At 36.7% G+C, this 22,110-nt stretch overlaps 2 protein-coding genes across 3 annotated transcripts; one reads left to right on the top strand and one right to left on the bottom strand.

Annotated features, from left to right (window-relative positions):
• Positions 1-1,157: 1,157 nt before the first annotated feature.
• pigq (phosphatidylinositol glycan anchor biosynthesis, class Q) lies at positions 1,158-8,829 on the bottom strand. Of its 2 annotated transcripts, none has more exons than XM_048202660.1 (11): positions 8,508-8,829; positions 7,470-8,209; positions 7,250-7,381; positions 5,794-5,914; positions 5,282-5,408; positions 5,044-5,200; positions 4,013-4,124; positions 3,852-3,932; positions 2,513-2,627; positions 2,261-2,322; positions 1,158-2,010 (listed from the first exon to the last, which is right to left on the bottom strand). In XM_048202660.1, exons 2-11 carry the CDS (start codon positions 8,165-8,167, stop codon positions 1,858-1,860), a joined length of 1,758 nt encoding a protein of 585 aa, XP_048058617.1. In that variant the 5' UTR covers positions 8,168-8,209; positions 8,508-8,829; the 3' UTR covers positions 1,158-1,857. The 2 variants fall into 2 exon arrangements, with proteins under 2 accessions (XP_048058617.1, XP_048058629.1); XM_048202672.1 differs by having other exon boundaries at positions 5,044-5,197; positions 8,508-8,828.
• Positions 8,830-14,064: 5,235 nt separating this feature from the next.
• socs1a (suppressor of cytokine signaling 1a) lies at positions 14,065-15,610 on the top strand. The gene is made up of 2 exons (XM_048202683.1): positions 14,065-14,253; positions 14,655-15,610. The coding sequence occupies exon 2, from the start codon at positions 14,729-14,731 to the stop codon at positions 15,332-15,334; it is 606 nt and encodes a 201-aa protein (XP_048058640.1). The 5' UTR covers positions 14,065-14,253; positions 14,655-14,728; the 3' UTR covers positions 15,335-15,610.
• The last annotated feature ends 6,500 nt before the right edge of the window (positions 15,611-22,110 follow it).

Genomic DNA, 22,110 nt, shown 5'->3' on the forward strand with positions numbered 1-22,110 from the left:
CTTAATGATGAAGAGACGAGAATACTTTTTGTGCGCCAAAAAAAAAAAAAAAAAGGACTTTATTCAACAATATCTAGTGATGGGTGATTTCAAAATACTGAATTCATGAAGCTTCAAAGCTTTACTAATCTTTGTTTCGAATCAGTGATTCGGAGTGTGTATCAAACTGACAAAGTCACGTGATTTCAGTAAACAAGGCTTTGTTACGTCATAAATGTTTTGAAATTTAAATGGTTCATGTGACTTTGTCAGTTTGATACACGCTTCGAACCACTGGTTCGATACAAAAGACCCGTAAAGCTTCAAAGGTTCATGAAGCAGTGTTTTGAAATCGCCCATCACTAGATATTGTTGAATAAAGTCGTAATTTTGTTTTTTGGTGCACAAAAAGTATTCTCGTTGCTTCATAATATTAAGGTTGAACCACTGTAGTCACATGAACTGTTTTAAATTTGTCTTTAGTAGCTTTCTGGGCATTGAAAGTGTAAATTAACTTGTTGGCAATGGAGGCCTCACTGAGCCATCAGATTTTGTCAAAAATATCTTAATTTGTGTTCCAAAGATGAACGAAGGTCTTAAGGCTGTAGAACGACATGAGGGTGAGTAATTAATGACAGAATTTTCATTTTTGGGTGAACTGACCCTTTAATGTAACCAATATTCTTTCCTGTAGCTCAAACAGTAGAGTGTGGCACTGGCAACACCAAGGTCATGGGTTTGATTCCCAGAGAAAGCGAGAACTGTATGAATGGCTATGTCCCAAATCCTAGCGTCCTGCCTACCTAGGCAAAATACCTCTATCTATCTATCTATCTATCATAACCTGTGTCCAGGAATACCATGTAGATATTTTAATTTTTGTCTACTCATCTTTGTGTCAGATACACACAAAGGTATTGTTCCCTCAACACAAACATGCAGGTGAATCCCCAGCTCATTTGTTTTTCATGTGTCATTGAATAGTCAGTTGCCACAGCAGTCATTGTTGTGTTGTGCTCTCAGTCTAGTCTGAGCACATTCTTCACAGGCTGCTCTCCCAAACAAAAGACCCAAGACTAGTTTTACTAGGATGTTTCTGAAAATGGGTAGCAATTGTTTATAGTGCAAACATGACTTATGTAAAAATGATTTAAGATGCACAAAGATACTGTAATGTATAAAATGATTAAATAAACTTTATTGAGGTAAATTAGGGGTTTACAAATGAACATCACAAATGTATATTATGATCATAATCATCTGAATTTATACATATCAGTTTTTATTAAATAATTTATAGTAATTATAATAGCTACAAAACATCATTGATTTGGCAACACTGACATAACAAGTGGATCATGTTCAAATAATTTAATACACAAATCTATATTTATACTCAACATTGAGAGAGACAGTTCACATGAGTCAGCTAGATTAGACTCAGAAAACTTTAAACACATGACCTTAACAATGTCTACATGTCATTCCCTTTCTATCTCACGTGAGACAACAAAAAAGCCTGAAGAGAAGTTAAAAGTTTAACTTCCAGTTCAAACGATCCTGCTGAAATTATGGTTTGATACATTGACTAGTTTTAATTATTAAAATTATTATTTTTTAAATGGCACATCTTCAATGTTATACAAAAGTCGTAGAAGAATAAATACAAAACATAAATCACAGTTTCAATCAAAGACTCTGATCAGTGTCTGGAAAAGGAAAGATTATGATTTAAAACAACAATGTAGGATTATTTTCATTAAAAATCTAATTAAGACTATATTGAATGTCAGCGAAGTCTGACCAACACAGCACCTTCTCCTAGTGTGCACGTGTCTAGTTTCTGTCTTCTAGGGGCTGTTGCACAATCCCATAAAGTTAGTCCGTCTTGGTAGTCTTCTGCTTCCAGGGGTAAATGAGTTCTCCCACAAACAGTTTCTTGCACAATGCGCTCCAGGAATCTTTAGGGTAACAGCTATAGGTGGGCGTCCGGTAACACTGCAGTACAGAGCTGCACTTTAATGGGTTAATCTGAGGATGGAGAAAAGAAAAAGACAATTTTCATTCATGTTTGCTCATCTAGAACATGATTCATTATCAAACCTCAGAGACAAGTAAAGCAGTGTTTGCACTGATTATGAATTATACAACAAACTGCACAGTGAGCCAAACAGAGCCATTCAATTACCCGTCCCACAAAATCAACAGGTCAAGCCCAAAGTGAAACCCAAGCATAAATAAACTACAGGATGACATGCTGTTTAACCAATAACCAACCTACCTCCATCATCAGGTGTAGAGGAGTTCCTGGCTCCTCACAAAGCACCTTGAATTTAACCCCCTCTAGAATCAAAAGAGATTCAAAAAGGACCATTACTAATCGATCAGTTATATAAACACATGATTGGCAAGTAAAAGGCCTAGAAATACATTCATAATTTCATCTTTATCATCAATTGTTACATAAGAAAAGAAACTTGACAAATCTTAAACTAAAGTTTTCATTTCTTCAGTGTAATGCAGTATGGCTCACCTGCCAGTCTGTACGGTCTGCAGATACGTAGGCCGATGGCGAACAGCGGGAAGGAGTTTATAAAGTCGACACTGAGGTGAATCACTCCCTGAAACAACACCATCACCAGCCGCAGCTAGAAACATACCGAGAAACAACTTACACATGTTAACAACACCAACTCAGATTTATAATTTATTACTCATATTAGAGACATTTTACATCTAAAATTGAATTTCATATAAACATACATGAATACATATAAAGCACATTAAATGCAAGTAAAACGTCTACTTTCAAAGTTTCAAATAAGTTTTGGGAGAATAAAATGTCAAAATGTGGGTGAAATAATGTTGCATTGTCATTCAGTGTAACACTTATATTTATGTAAAAATACAAGTAATTAGCATTCGGGGTAAAAGTAATTAGTCTTTAATATGGCATACCTAGATTTTTTGTTGTACATATCCATGACAAGATTGTTATACTGAATGACATTTTAGTGGGTGTCTTCTGTAAATCATGGTAAAAATGTATGATATTTAATCTTTGCTCAGAAAAAAAAAAAATAAAAAAAATTAAACAGAACCCATTCTGATGTATTGAAAAACAACAACAAAAATTCAAAAAGCTGTATTACACTTATTGTTTTGATGATTGAAAAAAAAAAAAACATTTTCGTCTTTGATGTATTATGTATTAGTAGAGTATCAAGCACTACAGCACAGTCCTGAACCATAAATCAGTATTAGAACAATATTCAAAACCAGTAAAAACCTGTTACATACACTGCTGTTCAAAAGAGAAATAAATACTAAAGAGAAATAAATACTTTTACTGACCAAGGATGCATTAAATTGATCAAGTGACAGTAAAGACTTACATTGTAACAAAACATTTTTAAATAGTCACCAAAAAATCCTGAAAAACAAAATGTATTATGGTTTCCACAGAAAGATTAAGTAGCACACATGTTAATAACAAGAAATGTTTCTTCAGAATGATTTCTGAAGGATCGTGCGACACTGAAGACTAGAGTAATGATGCTGAAAATCCAGCTTTGCCATCATAGGAGTAAATTACAATAATAAACAGTTATTTTGATCAAATAAATGCAGCCTTGGTGAGTATGAGAGACTTTTTTATAAAAAATAAACACGCATACACAGACACACAATCTTACTGACCCCAAACTTTTGAAAAGTAGTGTACAGGCAAAAAAAAAAAAAAAAAAAAAAATGATGATCCCATGATCAAGAGCTACAGACTTTAAAAATATAAAAATAGCAGAGAACTGCATCAGATGCTCCAATGGGGCTGGAGTAAGGATGAAGTTTAAACTCATGTCAGAGTGACTCACCAGGGTAAAGACCAGGTAATACAGGGCAATGGTGGGAAGCAGGAACAGCAGAATCGTAAAGAGCAAAGTGCCAATGAACAACTGCAAAGAAACAGATCAGATTGTGTTCAATAGCTAGTACATGAATGAGGGATATAAAAATTGTGCAAGAGGAGATGTACCTGGTCCAGGTCGTATGAGCACGAGTCAACCCTCTGCCTCAGTACATTCCATTTCTTTCCCCTGAAGAGCCGCCACAGGGAGGAGAGACCATAGATCTTCAGACAGTACAGTCTGACAAGAGAGATAAAAAAGTACAATTCACTCAGTACAAGAAAATGTGTTGCAATTCTCAGAAAATTGCCCTAGAAATTCCCAGAAAAAGTCTTAGAATGTTGTCTCAAGGGTAATATTAAAATAAAATCCTCCAGACTGTTTATATAGATGGAAAGTAACTGACCAGAGAGATCTGAGATACAACCTTAAAGAGACAGTACACCCACAATTCAGTCTTGAATTGCATCCCTAAAGACCAGTATAAAATTCTTTCTTGCGTAGAACATAAAATTCACTTTTATTCCAACAATGTAAGGGAATGAAAACCTCAGTGGTCCCTTTAAAGGGTTAGTTCACCCCAAAATGAAATTTCTGTCACTAATTACTCACCCTCATGTCGTTCTACACCCGTAAGACCTTCATTCATCTTCATAACACAAATTAAGATATTTTTGATGAATTCTGATGGCTCAGTGAGGCCTCAATAGACAGCAATGGTACTTCCTCTCTCAAGATCCATAAAGGTACTAAAAACATATTTGAAACAGTTCATCTGAGTACACTGGTTCTATCTTAATATTATAAAGCGGTGAGAATATTTTTTGTGTGCCAAAAAAACTAAATAACGACTTTTCAACTGCTTCAGAGCTTTACAGTAACATTTCTGGCAATGGATTCCTCACTGAGTCATTGGATTTCATCAACAATATCTTAATTTGTGTTCTGAAGATGAACGAAGGTCTTACGGGTGTAGAACGACATGAGGGTGAGTAATTAATGACATTATTTTCATTTGGGTGAACTAACCCTTTAAGTGGCACAATGTAATTATAAAGGTTGAAAAGTTGACACTGCCCTCTACTGGAAAACACTGAAAGTGAATGAGCATGAAAGTAAGTTAGAAAACTACATACAGAACTACAGAATTGAACCTCACCTTGCCCCATACACATAAAAACAGTAGATGTGAAAAGTCAGGAGGGCCACAATGTCGGACAGTATGGAAAGAGCAAAGGTCAATCCCAAGCAGGCTGAGAGTCCAACATACCACAGGATCCTCTCAATGAAAGGAGACATCAGGTGGATGTAACCTGCTGACACAATCACAAGACATACATGAGCTTCTGTATAAGCTTGAAACACCAGGAGAACGCCTCAACTGAGGATGTACTTACTGATCCACAGATGGATGTGGTAGAGAAAGAATCTCCCCAGCACCTGGTCGAGAGCTCTGTTCATCTTCAGTCCAGCAGGAGCTCCCATCAGCCATTCTAACAGCTCCTGGAGCTCTTTAGCCACACGCTGCAAGATTATAGAATATATATATGCTGTTTGTCTGAAATTTATACTCATCAGAGAATCCACAAAAATATTAAGCAAGTACAACTGTTTCCAACATAGATAATAAATATTTCTTGAGTAGCAAATCAGCATATTAGAATGATTTTTGAAGGATCATGTGACACTGAAGACTGGAGAAATGATGTTAAAAAATATTCAGCTTTGATCTCAGGAATAAATTGCATTTTAAAATATACTGAAATAGAAAACAAATTAATTTAAATTCTTGTAATATTTCACAATTTGTACTCTATTTTCATTAAGTCATGTGAGGCATCTTTCGAAAACATTAAATATCTTACTTTTTTTTTTTTTTTTTACTTAACTTAATACGTGTCATACTTACATCTGCCACGGGTACCAGAGTATCCGCTAATTTGCTGATTCGATTCTCCCTATAAAGCCACGAGACAAGCAGCAAACCAAGGGCTATGTCCACAAGAAAGGACACAAAAATGTTTGCTTTTCTGCAGAGGAGTGAAAAAAGAAAGATGTGAGAATATGTTTTATTGAATAATATAACAATAATAGCGTAACATGATAACGTCGATGACATGGCACTTATTTTTAAAAATTAGCATTTTTTAATTTCTAAATTCTAAATCTTTTTTTGTGCATTAAAAAATTTTAAAATGTAAACTCTCCTTATACCATAATCAATAAATAAAAGCCTCATTACAAGAATGAATGTACTGTAGATTGGCAATTTTTTATAATTATTTCTAACAAAACTTATAACAAAAAACTTTGAACAACCCTTCTTCAAGATCATTAAGACTATTAAAATATCAGAAAATCTGACCTTTTTTTGACAATGCAAGGTTAGTAAAATGTCGAGCTATGACTCCCCAAAAATGTATGTAATTCATTATAATTGGATACAAATTACATTTATCTTCAAAAATATATTTAAAACCTGGGAAGGTGGGAGGTGTACACTCACACGTATTCAAGGAAACTTTTAACTTCATGGTTACAGAACAAAACAGTAATTAAACTGAAACTTGAAATTTCTAAGCACATTTTAAAGGGTTAGTTCACCCAAAAATTAAAAATCTGTCATCATTACCTCACCCTCATCTCGATCCAAACCCGTAAGTCCTCTAAACACAAATGAAGATCTTTTTAATGAAATCAGAGCGATTTCTGTCCCTCCATAGACATCTATGTGACTACCACTTTGACACTTCAAAAAGTTCATAAAGAGATCGTAAAACTAATCCATATGAATTGAGCAGTTTAGTCCAAGTTTTCTGAAGAGACTTGATGGCTTTATATGAACTGATTTAATTTAGGCTTTTACTCACATATAAACAATGTTTAGCGAACATAAACAGAAGCTCAACCAATCCTGCTTGACTCGCAAGAGCAAACCTCTTGCGGAAGCTCAAGCGTGCTGCGTAACACATGAGAACGGACCTCATTGGTTCTTGCAAATGACAAGCAAACATGCTTGATCTTCCGTTTATCATATCTGATGTGTGAGTTCATGAATGTTTATATGTGAATAAAAGCCTAAATTCAATCTGTTCATCATATGGATTAGTTTTACGATCTCTTTATGAACTTTTTGAAGCGTCAAAGCGGTCGTTGCAAAAGCAGTCAATGAAGGGACAGAAATCTCTCAGATTTCATCAAAAAGATGAATGAAAGTCTTACAGGTTTAAAACGACATGAAGGTGAGTAAATGATGGCAGAATTTTCATTTTTGGGCAAACTAACCCTTTAAACTACAGTTTTAAAAGATTTTTCTTGTTTGCCATCAATGGCGCTCTTATACGTCATTGACCTGAGTACTATACCTCATAAAATCCATATGCGTAGCAGCTCTCTGGGGGGAGAAAACAGTCTTGAAATGAACTGCTCTGTACCCTGACTGAACACAGGTGGACAGCTTGCTTGAGATGAACAGCACTGGGCGAAAATGTAAAATCCTGTAAAATACCAAAAGATTTGAATTTCAATGTTCTCCATCAGTCTTCAGTATTGACAACAGGTTCAAGCTGAGACACATTAACTCACCTGAAGCTGCAGAACCAGTGCCACAGAGACAGCAACCACGTTAGGAAGATGCAGACGGGAACAGATGCTTGTTTTAGAAGCTCTGCTATAATACTAGCCTCTCTGCCTTCAGACTGCCAGTGTGTGAGCTTGAGAGGCCCGTCGTCATATTTGTCCAGGAAAAAGAGAGGCTGACTTTGAGCCACTGTTTGGAAGACCAAGCGCAGCTCTGAAAGCTCAGTGTCAGACTTCTGGCTGACCTCCTGTACCGGGTGAAGCTGCGACAGCATTACCTTCCTCTGGTCGTAATGAACGAAGATGATCTTATCTTCCTCGGCGCTGTCATCACCGTTCTTCTGCTCCCGGTCCTGTACAAGTTTCCCATTGTTTTGGACCACCTGGCAGGTAAAGCCTCTTTTGCCAATTTCACGACTCAACTGCAGCCAACATTTCTGTGGAAAGATGGTACTCAGGTCTTTTAGGAAGCTGTCCATTCCTTCTTTACCTTCTTTGGGCATACTCCAGGAACCCAGGATGGTGAGATCCACTTCAGACTGGCTCTGCATCTGACTCAAGTACTTCTTCACCTGACCCGGTATGAATGGGTAGTGAATGACGGCCAGTACCACAGCAGAATTATGACCTGGTATCCAGTGCCCAACCAGCAGGCCACTGTCAGCAGTATTGCAGCATTGGGGAAAGAAGATCTTCAGCACCATGGTGGAGTGCTATAAAGTCCAACAACAGAGAAAGACGCACTCCTGTTTGGGCAAAAAGGCACAATTAAAAGACTGGAAGCAAGCATATAATATGAACTATATATATAGTACTTATAATGCACAGTTTTGAGTTGTCAAGTCAAAAATAAACGTGTTGTTCGCATAACAGCATCCACAGATCGGGCGAGGACAGTTTTGTACTCGTGCCCTTCAAATACATTGAACACTCGGGTCGTTTCTATGGAAACCACACGCTCCGGGGCAAAACTGATATCGATTTAATTTGCAATTTTACCATGACCAAATGCAGAGACATGCAGAGACAACGTCAAAAAGTTACCTTGTGGATTTTGAAGGGCGAGGACTTCTGAGAAGTTGCTTCTATGTTATTACCGACAACGAGCGAATTAACTCTACTATGTGCGTTAACCCACGTTGGCATGCTCTCAAATAAAAAAAAGTTTACGCAAAATCATAGAAAAACAGTATCGGAGATAACAGTCCAGTCAATGATCTTGTTAAACTAACTGAAAACCAGTTTTCCATAGGAGTAAACCAATTAAACCGTTCGTATTGTTGATAGTCCGTCATTAAAATCCCGCCGAGTGAACTCAAGGCACAATTTCAGTTCCGACCCAAATGGTTCGAGTAGAGTTTGACCATTGCAGGTTTCCAACGTAGCCTATCTCTCATGTTCTCCGCAATATATTGATAAATTACTGAAAATTTAATTTAATACAAATAATCACGTTTAAATGTAATAGCACAAATGTTGTCGAGAGAGTAAGCAAACTGTTGTTAAAGGTTTAGGTTTAGTTAATAAACATAATAATAATCGTAGCATTTTAGTGTGATCTTTTTTCTCCAAACCTATATATATATATATATATATATATATATATATATATATATATATATATATATATATATATATATATATATATATATAGTTTTTAATGCATATGTTAAGATTATTTTAAGCACTTTAGATTGCCATTATATATTTACATTGCTTAAAAGCGTCTACTTACATGAACAGTCGACCGGTGAATGTGTCCGAATGGGATGGGAATCGTAACCTAAAGGAAACGTTAGCTATCTTAACATTCAAGACAATATGGGGCCCTCTAAAGAACCAGCTTTTCTTTCCTGATAAGCTTCAAACATGATAAGACTTGAATTTTAGGAGGGAACTGAAGCAAAAATGAACAAAAGCTGTTGATAAAGGTTTTATTAAAAGTAGCCTACATTTTACAAATGTTATTGTGTGTTTTTTTTTTTTTTTTAAGTATTAGTACGGTTGTTATTCAAAAGCAAAACATTTAATTTTATTTCATGATCCTTGACAAATGAGAAAAGCCTTCAAGCAACTGTGCTTGATAGCTTGAGTCCAACATCCGTCAGTAAACATTATTTGCAACATTATTTCACTTTTCTAAATGAACTGAAATTGTGTGTAACTGATGGGTAAACACAGTGTGGCTCCCAGAAGATGGCGCTAGAGTTGCATATGTTTCCCAGAATATGAACGCATGAAATGATTGAGTCAGAATATTCAGGATGTTGAACTGGATTTTAAATGGGGATAACAGTAAGAGTTTACTGCAATTAAAGGAAATTCAATACAGTCACCCACCCACACACACACACACACACACAAACATTGCTAGGCTAATTATATTATTAATCATTAATTGGTTTAATTATACAGATACCCGAAATATGTCTCAACCGTTTAGACATTCTTGTATAAAATAAGTCATGTACTGTCAAAACAAATAGGCCTAACATTAGCCAGTAAAACAGCATTTTAAAGGGAAAGTCCAAAAATCATCTTGTTCGAAACTGGTATGCATTTCTTTCTTCTACAGAACATAAAAGATGACATACTGAAAAATGTTGGTAACCAAACATTTTCAGTTCCCATTGACTTCCACAGGGCACAGGTGTGGGCTACTGTTACATAATCAGGAGTCAGCCCTGTGAACGTGATTTCACCAAGTACATGTTCCTGAATCAACATCTTTGTTGATCCTGGAACAACAATCCAATCAATCAATCAGATTTGAGGGACACGTTTACCATTTATGTTAAGTTTAGGCTTACAACTAGGGTTAGGTGCTTCCACAACAGTGTTATTCAACTATCATTTCCCTCTGTTTTTAGGGATAAGTTGGGTAGGGTTAGGTTTAGGGGTTGGGAAAAGGTTAGGACTAAATTTTCGGATAGGAATGTTGTTCCAGGATCAACAAAGTCTTATGGTGACCGCTGGTTAAAGGATTAGTCCACTTTTAAATAAACTTTTCCTGATAATTTACTCACCCTCATGTCATTCAAGATGTCCATGTCTTTCTTTCGTCAGTGGAAAAGAAATGAAGGTTTTTGATGAAAACATTCCAGGATTATTCTCCTTATAGTGGACTTCAATGGACCCCAAACAGTTGAAGTTCAAAATTACAGTGCAGCTTCAAAGGGCTTTAAACAATACCAGATGAGGAATAAGGGTCTTATCTAGAGAAACAATCGGTCATTTTTGAAAAAAAATACAACTGTATATGCTTTATAAAAACAAATGATCGTCTTGCACGTGCTTCCGCTTTCGGCGGCAATTTAGTTTTTTTCCGTAAGTTGAATAGGGAAGGCGTAAAACATACAGCATAAGCTTTTTGAAGAATGTGGAAAGCGGAAGCACGTGCAAGGCGTTAATTTGTGTTTATAAAGCATATACATTTGTATTTTATTTAGAAAATAACCGATGGTTTCGGTAGATAAGACCCTTATTCCTCGCCTGCTATCGTTTAAAGCCCTTTGAAGCTGCACTGAAACTGTAATTTTGACCTTCAACCGTCTGGAGGCCATTGAAGTCCACTATAAGGAGAATAATCCTGGAATGTTTTAATCAAAAACTTAATTTCTTTTCGACTGAAGAAAGAAAGACATGAACATCTTGGATGACATGGGGGTGAGTAAATTATCAGGAAATTTTTATTTGAAAGTGGACTAATCCTTTAGCTTTTGAAGCTGGTATGCTGGTTTGAGCTGGTCTATGCTGGTCCATGCTGGTCCTATGATGGTCCTAAACTGGTCCTAAATTGGTCCATGCTGGTCCATGCTGGTCCAGCATAGGACCAGCTCAAACCAGCATACCAGCTTCAAAACCTACTTTACCAGCATATGCTGTTTTTTTCAGCAGGGAGATAGGCTAGTTTGGACAGGTGCCATCGCTATACGCTATAGCCTATAGCCTCCCTGTCTGGCTCCTCATTATGTAACAGTACACCTCTGCCCTATTTACATGCATCTTTGTTAGTGAACAGCACTTACAGTAAAGATGGTGTTTTCATGTAAAGAGCTGGCGTGCGCGGCCCCAGTCACGTGATAAGAATCATTTTATCATTTTATCATTTTCACATTTTATCGCAAGGGATTTTTCATGAATTCTCCAGGCCATTATGCATCCAAATGACACGGAACAAGTTTATTATTACTAATACTACTACTACTACTAATAATAATGGTAGTAGTAGTATTTAGACAGTTTAGCTGAATTTTATGTTGTATACTCTTAATTTTAAAAGTCGCATTGTAAGTTGTAAAGTTAGGTGCAATGTTTTTCGTCAGAGGAAAATCAAACATCAAGTTTAATCTGAATGCATTCGTGTGCAGAGCATATTATTGAAATGAGGTCATGATAAAAAATGGTTTCACAAAAACGTAAGGGAAGAAGCGTTTCTAAACATTGGCTACTATTCAAGGAAACCACACTAGGCTGTGGGGTAGGTATGGTTTAGATCACGTGACTTTAAAAAAGTTCAAAATGAAAGTGACCAGCTTATTTTCTCTGTCTGATTTCTTAATTACGACAGCACTGATTTTGTGATAATGTACTTTCCGAGACGGTATGATGACAGATATAATTCATAAGTAGCCTACGAGATAAAGATGTGAAAGTGAGTTTCAGATCATCTTTACAACACCCTAACATGTGGTTTCTCTACGTTTCAGAGAGGACAGTAGTTCAAGGCTATTTAAAGAAGTAGCCTATTCCCTGCTTTTCAATTAAATAATGTCCAAAGCTCCAGGCCCAGCACAAGACGACTCCTGCGATTTCAGTTTAGAAGAAACAGCGCCATCTATAGGAACTGTGTTATGTGGGAAAGCAGCACACTGGCTTTCACTTTCATTTTCCCGTAAAGCACTGGAATATAATGCCGCAAGATGAACCAGAAAGAAATATTTGAATAGCAAACACAGCTTTTCAACCATAAAGGAACTAGGTAAGTATCATTTTCATGTATGCAATTGTGTCAACGGTTTGTATGATGCAAGCATCTTGCAGATTTCTACTGTACAGTGAATTTGATCTGGTGATTCATTCGGATATTATTAAGCATTACACAAAACGTTTGGCTTTTTGGATATGCGCAAATAGCCTATGCAATTGATTTCTGGTGGTCTGCATCCTCAACGCAGTCCTCAGACAGATTGGACGTGGAGTTCTGCATTGTTGTGCATTATGAGTCAAAATGTAGGCCTATCACACTGCAAATATCTGCAGATACATCTGGAGATAGCATAAACTCAGATGATGCGGCATTTTTGTCACTGAATAAAAATGTGCTTAGCATGTTCCTCCATCTGATAAAGAGGTTGTTTCAAGGAAAAGCCCTGACAATTAACATACGCCTGTTTGTTTAGATCCTCTTCCTTGTATCTGGAAGTGCAAGTGCGCTATTGTCCGCTAGTGGTCCTCCTACTGTAAATATGTGTCTTTCTGAGAAATAGAAGAGAAACGAAAGTATAACCAGTAATTCTACTCCAAAGCAAACAAGTCATTGAAAAGAAAATACACCCTCGAATTTGCATGACTGAAATTTCAGTTTCACAATGATATCATTCAAACGAATCACGGGCAGGACAGTTCATTTTAATAAATTACCAAGTATTTAGTAAGTATTTTGAAGTAGGATGATGTCATTCTTCTTGTTAAATGGGCTTTCAAGTCACATGTAAGTCCCTTTTACTGGGCCATGACGACTTGAATGAATAATCTCATGTGCATTTTTGACTCCCACAAAAACTGCATGTAAAACAATTAAACATAATCTGGAGACAAATGCAATGATGTTTAAAAAGCAGATGATTTTCTGTGCACTTGTGCAGTGCACACATCTGAGTGTCTTGGCAGTCTATCTCTATTTGTATGAATTGAAACTTATGGAAAAATGTTTGCCTGGTCCGCAGTTGTGGATTTACAGGCTTAGAGTGAGTTTCATTTATGGCCAAAGCTTTACATAGATCTCAACTGATATGTCATCTGACACAGTGTCACATCACAAGAACAAATGCAGACATGCATAATCCACAACAAATCAATCTCCTTTTTTTATGTGCACAGTATGAGAATATTGCATGAACTGATGTATCATAAAAAAAACTTGAAAAAAAGGCATATAATTATGCTTAATGCTGTTGTTTTCTATGTTAGTTACACATCTGTCCATTGCAATTGTAATAGTAAGTTCTGCCATTTTTAAGAAAAAGTATATGAAAAAAAAAAACTAATATATAAAATTACATTTTTATAATAATGAGGGTTGTATAACAGACCTAAGCCTAGAAACACACATAACATTATAATATTCACTTTAACTAAATTCACTCTATTTAATTCAGATATATTATGTCATTTTCATGTTCTTCATAAGTTTGTTATAAATGGAACTTCTTTTTTTGGGTTTGGGGGAATGTAATAAAGTTTAAAAGAGAAGTGAAAGAATACTACCATTATCTCTTTGGTAGGAGTGGCTAATCCTGAATTGATTTCACAGAAAAAACCTGAAAGTGAAGCAAGAATTCCGGGAAATGGGCGGAGCTGTTCTCTCTATATGTATGGTTTCAAACGCCTGTCAGTTCATTCTCACATTACAAGAGTTTCTGTCGTGCGCTGAGGAAATCTCCATCGAGATATAACGGTGGAATAAATCAATGGGAGTTCAAAAAAACCTGATTTTGGAAGCGGCGACGAGAGTTTGTCAAAGGCAAAGTTGTATTGACTACTCTTGGAGTTCATATTCGCTAAAACGGTAAGATTTACACTGAACTAACTTCACTTTTGCGAACGGTCTGTTTTGTTATTTAAAAGTTTAAACAGGTTATATGAGCCTAACACGATTAGAAATGAATGTAATTGTTTGTTGTATGGCATAATGTAACGCTTATAATAAAAAGTAAACTTTATATAAGATATACATAAGATATATATAAGATATATTTTTGTACAAAAATAAAAAAATATATAAGTTTACATAAACATAATTTTACAGATAAATCCAGCTGTAAATGAGTGAATCCCAAATACGTCACAATCTATGTTGCCATGAAACAAGCAAGTTTATTGTAGCCTCTATGTGATGTTCAGTACAGCGCGTGATTGGCTTTGGAAGGGGCCACTGGTTAACTCTGTTCTTCACTTGCTCTTCAACAGACAGATGAACCTCATCTAGATGACCTTCCTGTGGTACGGTATGGAAGACCACACCAGTTGGTCTTTCCTGTAGGATGGTGGCGCACAGTACAGTGGAAGGGAATCAAGGCACAGAAGAACCCCAAGTGAGCACAGAACCCTCCCCAGCGGTCTCCCAATCCCAAAGGTCCAGACCCAGCCAGCAGGCAGCCATTTTACAGACACATTTCAGACCCTTCAACTTTGAGAGAGACTTCAAGATCATCGCAAAGACCACCTCAATGCTAGAGGAGAGTGGCTTCTATTGGGGTCCCATGACTGTAGAGGAGGCACATCAGAAGCTGAAGAAAGAGCCAGTCGGAACTTTCCTGATCCGGGACAGTCGGCAGAGCGACGTGTTCTTTACGCTGAGTTACAAAGGACAACACGGTCCCGTGAGCGTCCGGATTAACTTCAAGAATTCCAAGTTCAGCCTGACCGGCAGCAAGGAATCTTTTGACTCTCTTTTCAAACTGCTGGAACACTACATCAGTTCCCCGAAGAAGGGTCTCATCAGGCCCTACAGGAAAGAACCAGTGCAGACCCTGCAGCAGCTGTGCCGCAGACGGATTATCGAAACATGCGACGGAAAAGACATCGACCGCATCCCTGTGCACCCAATCCTCAAAGACTTCCTCCATGCTTTCCCTCATCCGCTATGAAGACGATACTCATTGCATTAAAGCGCTGCTGGATTATTCTGGAGATACTTGATGGACTCCTCATGGTCCTGCTCTGTTTTAGGACGCAGGAATCATACTGTAGCACATTTTGGAATATCATCAGACTTGAACACTGCACAAAGTTTACATTGTCTGTGAATGTTTACACTATACAGGAATATTGTTTTCCTTTGATTACATTTCTGCTATGCAGAAAGAAATATTTCAAGATAATTTTTATAAAAAATAATAAATATATTTGTAAACAATTTAAAACATCTCAATTTTTACTTTATTTATTGGGGCGGTCTGAATGCTTGAATACAGGGTTTTTATACAAAAATATTCACACACAAAAAAAGCATATCTACTTTAGACATCAAACTGACTATTAAAACTATTTAATAAGACACTTAAATATATATGTCAAAAATATTATTTATTTATTTATTTTTTTTTTGAAAATGAAACTATGTAGGCGATTACTAAGTTTTTCCCACATGTAATTTGAGCCTCACCCTTGTCTAACAAGGTTCAAGATTCATATCTCGACTTAATCCATGGCCATGAAACCCGCCTTTTTCTTAGAATAAGGCATGTCATGTTGAAGCTACGGTATATTTTTTTTTACTAGATTACAGGCTTAGTGTGCCCGATTCCTGAAATGACATGAAGATGAGGTCTTATAGGAAGTTAAGGCCAGACATTCTGTACTGAACCAGGCTGATTAATCTAGGTAGTAGCGTGGTTGAGAGGCGGAGCTGTGGTGACCGTAAACTGCTTATGGCTCAGACAGACATTTACAAGAAATGAAGTGGGTTGAGGACTGATGGAGTGTGATGAGGCGGAGCCTGTGATCTCCAAAGACACGGTATCAATAAAACCTTGCGACGCATCTGACAGGCTTACGCAGAAAAATGACTCAGAACAAAACAATAATCGGCATCTGGGGTTCACGTAAACTTTAGAGATCACTGCCTGGAATTCCACTCGAGGCTGAAGGAAGTTATCTGTACTGCATAGTCATCAGATAAGACGTGACGAGAGGTTGTAACACATTTGTGTTGTGCTTTATTTTGTGTCAGACCTCTTTCTGAGTGATCTAGCTTTTAATAGAACAAATGGAAGAGAGCTGCTTTCTAGCTAAACCTAGTTGTGATTCACATCAATCATTAGCAAAAACAGCGGGTCAAAGGTCACATGTACGAGAGAAGAAGCTTTATTACAGGGAAGCTTATCTATGTGGAGAAAACGTTTGTGATTCTAATGAAATCATATTATGGAAGTGAAGGGGAAATCGTTCGATGTGCCTGGTTGGCTATACTTTATCGTGGGATTTCCCTTAATTCACCACTCTCAACACACAGATTACCAATTAACTTTGTACATTTATTTCACAGGCGAATTTGACACAATTAGGAAACTACCTACTTCTACCTACTTATAAAGAAAATCGAACGCAGAAGCCTCGTTTGATAAGGTTTAGGTTGCTGAGGTTGACTTCGGTCACATGTGGTACAGAGTTAATCAGTCTGTCTTTCCTCGCTCATCTGTCGTGATTAATACACATGAAAGCGCATAGCCACTTCCAGGAAAAGAAACAGTCGTGTTTCCCTGAAGAGCCCCTAATCTTCACTGCATCTGGCCTCAACTTACACAAACATACATACACATATACACACACACACACACACACACACACGTGGCTCCCGAGTCGTGTATTTCCTTTTGGAACCACAAAGCTCCCCTCCAAGACGCAGAGACTGACACACACACACAAGCTTGTGTTGGTAATCTGTACACAGAAACAAACTTGGTTTGAGCTTTTGAACGCTCGTGAATGGAGAACAACCTCAACTGATAAACAGCAAAAAGCCACTGACACATAACTTTTAATGAACAAAATCAAATAAAAATGCTCAAATGTGTGGCAAATAATAGGTTTTTGAGCTGAACAAAAGTGCAACACTCACTCTTACAGAGCTCAAACTTTATTAATTAAAAAACATGATGTTTCGGCCGTCCAAGGCCTTCATCAAATAATAGATTTTTGAAAATAAACGGTTCATATTTGTGGCAAATAGAAAATTTTAATGAAAAGAAAAGGCAAGTGCCTTATCTGCATTACATCTTACAACTTACTCGTTGACTAGGTAGATTTTGCTCTGGAATCCCATTACACAAGATCAAACTGTAATTTTTTTAATCTATTTATGGTTATGACGCTCAAGACCCCTGGGAGTGGTTTTTGTAAATTGACAATGTTTCAGACCACAAAGCTAAATTCCAGGAAGGTGAGTGATATGGCTACCCACATAATGGTTACTATGACAACACTCATCTATTGCCATCCCACATCAAGGTAGAAGGTCCCCATGACCTCCACTGAGAATATGTGGGCAGGACTTCCAAATCATTGATTCACAAAGATAATTTTGTTTCACACTGACAGAACAAACCGACCACCTTTGTGTAATCCCCTCACCTCCTTTTCCATACACAAACAGGTGCGTTTTAAATGATTGGATGAGTATTTGTATTAAAAAATAAATAAATAATCTGTATTCTCAGATTTTTCAAGGCGACCGTTATTTAGAACGTATCACTGTATTGTTATCATGGTGACGCATCATCGCTTGTTACGTGACACACCGCAGCCACAATAGAGTACCTCAGGGATGACGTATTTTTGTAGGCAAAACCCAGAAGCGAGTTAGCATTTTAGGACTTCTGGTTCCATCGCACTAAGTCTATGGGTTTTTTGAATGGGTTTTTGCTAAATTGCCTGAAATAAGGTCTGTGGTTAACAAAGCCTCTAAATATTTCCACGTTTTGATCTATGACATAAAACCCGCTTGTGATTTTTTTTAACCTTTATTGTGTCTTAAAAACGGCGGTTGCTAACAAGTTGCTGAAAGGAACTACTTCCTTTGGCGGGGACTTTAGACGTCATCATGACAAACAGGACATTTGGACAGCATTTCTCATGGAAAAGTGGGTAAGTATTCATACTGGTGAATCCAAAATGGCTTATATTCATTTATTCATATTCTATGTTAATCATCCATTATTAATCATTTTTAATCTCTTATTATCATTTATTGGTTATGATTTTTAATGCTACTTATGATTTCAAGTATTCATATCATCTTACTTAAATTAACAGCGCAGATCATAATCAGCGAGCATGTTTTTAAAAAAAGTTGTTTTTTTAAATAAAGTTTGAGGAAGCTTGGTGGTGACGACGTTGATCCGTGACCATGGTGTGCTGTAGTCCGTTTATAGCCTACTGTTAGCTTTTTATATCTGACGGCTTTATTTAGGCTTCAAAATGTATAAATGTTGTGTTAACTTGTAAAGATTATCTTGATAGACAAAACGTGCAAGTGTCATAACCCTTTGTTAAACACAAAGCTTATTTTTTGAGGTTTTCCAAAAGTCTATGGGAAAAATGCATAGGCTTTCAACCAAGGGAACCCGTGCGCCGCTAACTTCCGGGTTGGCCTACAAAAACACGTCATCCCTGAGGTACTCTGCTTTTATTTAATTTTTCGTTTTTTATTCAAAATATTCACCAACTTGTTAACTATAGCATGAAATATTTGATATTCCGTTTGTCAAATATGCGCAAGAGGATGTGTTTTGCCGTTTAAAAACCTTTATAATGATTGCGTTATTTGAGCTATACATGCCGCCATGTTGGTTTGCGCCGCAGTACAGAGAATCAGATCTGTTGTATTTTCAACACGCAAATGAATCCACTTCTCCCGAAATACATGAAGGTAAGTGAGCCGGTGAACTTGGAGAATAATAGAATAAACTTTAAAGTTACTTACACAATATATATCTGTTATGAATAAAACATGTCTAATTATTATGGAAAGGACTGTTATTGCCGCTTCTATAGACATTGTGCATTTTACAAACTCTAAATGCATTGTGATCGTATGCATCAAATGGTTAAAGGAACAGTTCACCCAAAAATGAAAATTCTGTCATCATTTACTCACCCTCAAGTTGTATGAATTTCTTTCTTCTGCTGAACAAAAAAAAAAAAAAAAAAAAGATATTTTTGAAGAATGTTGGTAACCAAACAGTTGATGGCACCCATTGACTTTCATAGTATTTTTTTGGAGATGCACCGATATATCGGCCAATAACCAGTATCTAATCTGATAAAAGCAAATTTTCACACTATAGACCATCGGCCGATAGTCAGGGCCGATATATCCTGTCAATCAAAAGAGAGCAGGAAAATGCACAGCATTTGGGCTTTGTGTAAAGAAAATGCTAAGAAATCAGTTTTATATTCAATATTAATAGTAATTATATGAATTAATAACATTCAGAAAGTTAAGAAATATTAATTTAATCTTCAGTATTTAGTTAGTGTGTTAATATTAATTTGAGTAATGTGTTTGTTTATAACTGATACCAGTTAATCTGATGAAATGGAAAGTTTTTATTTGCATTTCTTTCAAAATATAACAATAAAAAAATATAATTATTTATTATAATGACATTATCATTCATTTAAAGGTGCCCTAGATTCAAAAATTGAATTTATCTTGACATAGTTGAATAACAAGAGTTCAGTACATGGAAAAGACATACAGTGAGTCTCAAACCCCATTGTTTCCTCCTTCTTATATAAATCTCATTTGTTTAAAAGACCTCAGAAGAACAGGCGAATCTCAGCATAACACCGACTGTTACGTAACAGTCGGGATGTACGCCCCCAATATTTGCATAATGCCAGCCCATCCATGTTCAAGGGATTACACAAGCCAGTATTAACGTCTGGAGCTGCACACAGCCGAATCATCAGACTAGGTAAGCAAGAATAACAGCGAAAAATGGCAGATGGAGCAATAATAACTGACATAATCCATGATAACATGATATTTTTACTGATATTTGTAAATTGTCTTTCTAAATGTTTTGTTAGCATGTTGCTAACGTACTGTTAAATGTGGTTAAAGTTACCATTGTTTCTTACTGTATTCACGGAGACAAGAGCCGTCGCTATTTTCATTTTTAAACACTTGCAGTCTGTATAATTCATAAACACAACTTCATTCTTTATAAATCTCTCCAACAGTGTAGCATTAGCCGTTAGCCTCGGAGGACAGCCTTAAATTCACTCAGAATAAAACTTTAACATCCAAATAAATACTTTACTCAGATAATTTGAAGCATGCATACAGCATGCATGACGAACATCTTGTAAAGATCCATTTGAGGGTTATATTAGCTGTGTGAACTTTGTAAATGCGCTGTAATATAGTCGACAGCTCGTGTGGCAGGGAGCACGTGATTTAAGGGGGCGGCGCCGAGTGTAAATCAGTGCATTGTTAATGATGCCCCAAAATAGGCAGTTAAAAAAATTTATTAAAAAAAATCTATGGGGTATTTTGAGCTGAAACTTCACAGACACATTCAGGAGACACCTTAGACTTACATTACATCTTGTGAAAAAGCATTCTTGGGCACCTTTAAAAGAAGGCATAAAAGGCAGAACCCCCCAAACTATCAGTATCGGCAGATATCACTCTGAATAATCAGTATCGGTGGAGAAATTTAGTATCAGTACATCTCTAGTATTTTTTTCCCTCCATATTAATGGGTCTCATCGACTGTTTATTTACCCGTATTCTTCAAATATCTTCTTTTGTGTTAAGCAGAACAAAGAAATACACAGTTTAACTTGAGGGTGACAATCAACAATCTTGCCATCTCATCTTTTTACAGTGAAATACAAGTTGCTGTATTGTCATATGTCATATGGCTCTTCTCAGGCAAATGCCGTGTAATGCAAACCACAAGTTAGTGAGTGTCTCTTCTTTAGAAATAACACCCTTGTGAGGCTGCCTTCAGCAGAAAGCATGAGACACTATCAGCACAAGCTCCTGGAACGAGACCTCTAGAGAACTTGCCAATAAGACTCTCATGAGACCGTCTGCACGCCACACATCCATTTATAGCTGCTCTTAAGTTTCATATCAACCTGTTTCTCAGACCAGAGGAACCGCTCTGAAGACAAAGGCCATGTTTATTCATTCAGCAGGTGCTTTTATGGAAAACCAACATATTTGAGATGACCATCACAGCCTAATTTTTAACAGGAATGCTGATCGATAGTGAATTCAGGGCAGTTCACAGAATTTAACTGCATGACAATCATTTTTAGTCGAAAAGGATCTGCTGTTAAGCAGAAGTGAATTTCGTAGTTTGCTAGTTTTTGTTCACTTATTGTAAACATCTCTGCTTAAAAAAAAACTCTGAAATGTAGAAGGTGATGGTGGGGGCCAATTTAATGTGAAATCTCTGGGAAAACGCAGGGAAAAGAAACATAAATTGCAGTTTTCTCAGTATTGCACAGATATTTCACTGGTTTCCGGATAAACGATGAAAATCCCCCTCCATATTCTGGGAGTGTTTAGTATGAGTGCATGGACTAAGTCAACATCCTAGTAAGCAGCCCACTTTACACATTAAGAAAGAAAATAACCTCATTTCCACATTTTACAGGAGTTTACATCTATCATCAAGAGACCCAGAGAAGCCCACCTATTCTTGGAAATGATGACTATCTGGAATTTAAGAGGCTTGTTGATATTTCACCAGAACAGGAAATTTGCAAATGTATTTTGACAGATTAACAACTACAGATAAACAGTGTGAAGCGACAGATTTTATGGCAGATTAATGTTTAATGAAATGCCGCTTCTTCATAAAACTTAATTGACAGATTAAAAATGGTAAGACGACCAAAA

This window comes from Megalobrama amblycephala, linkage group LG1 (assembly GCF_018812025.1).
Source record: "Megalobrama amblycephala isolate DHTTF-2021 linkage group LG1, ASM1881202v1, whole genome shotgun sequence".
Classification (NCBI taxonomy): Eukaryota; Metazoa; Chordata; class Actinopteri; order Cypriniformes; family Xenocyprididae; genus Megalobrama; species Megalobrama amblycephala.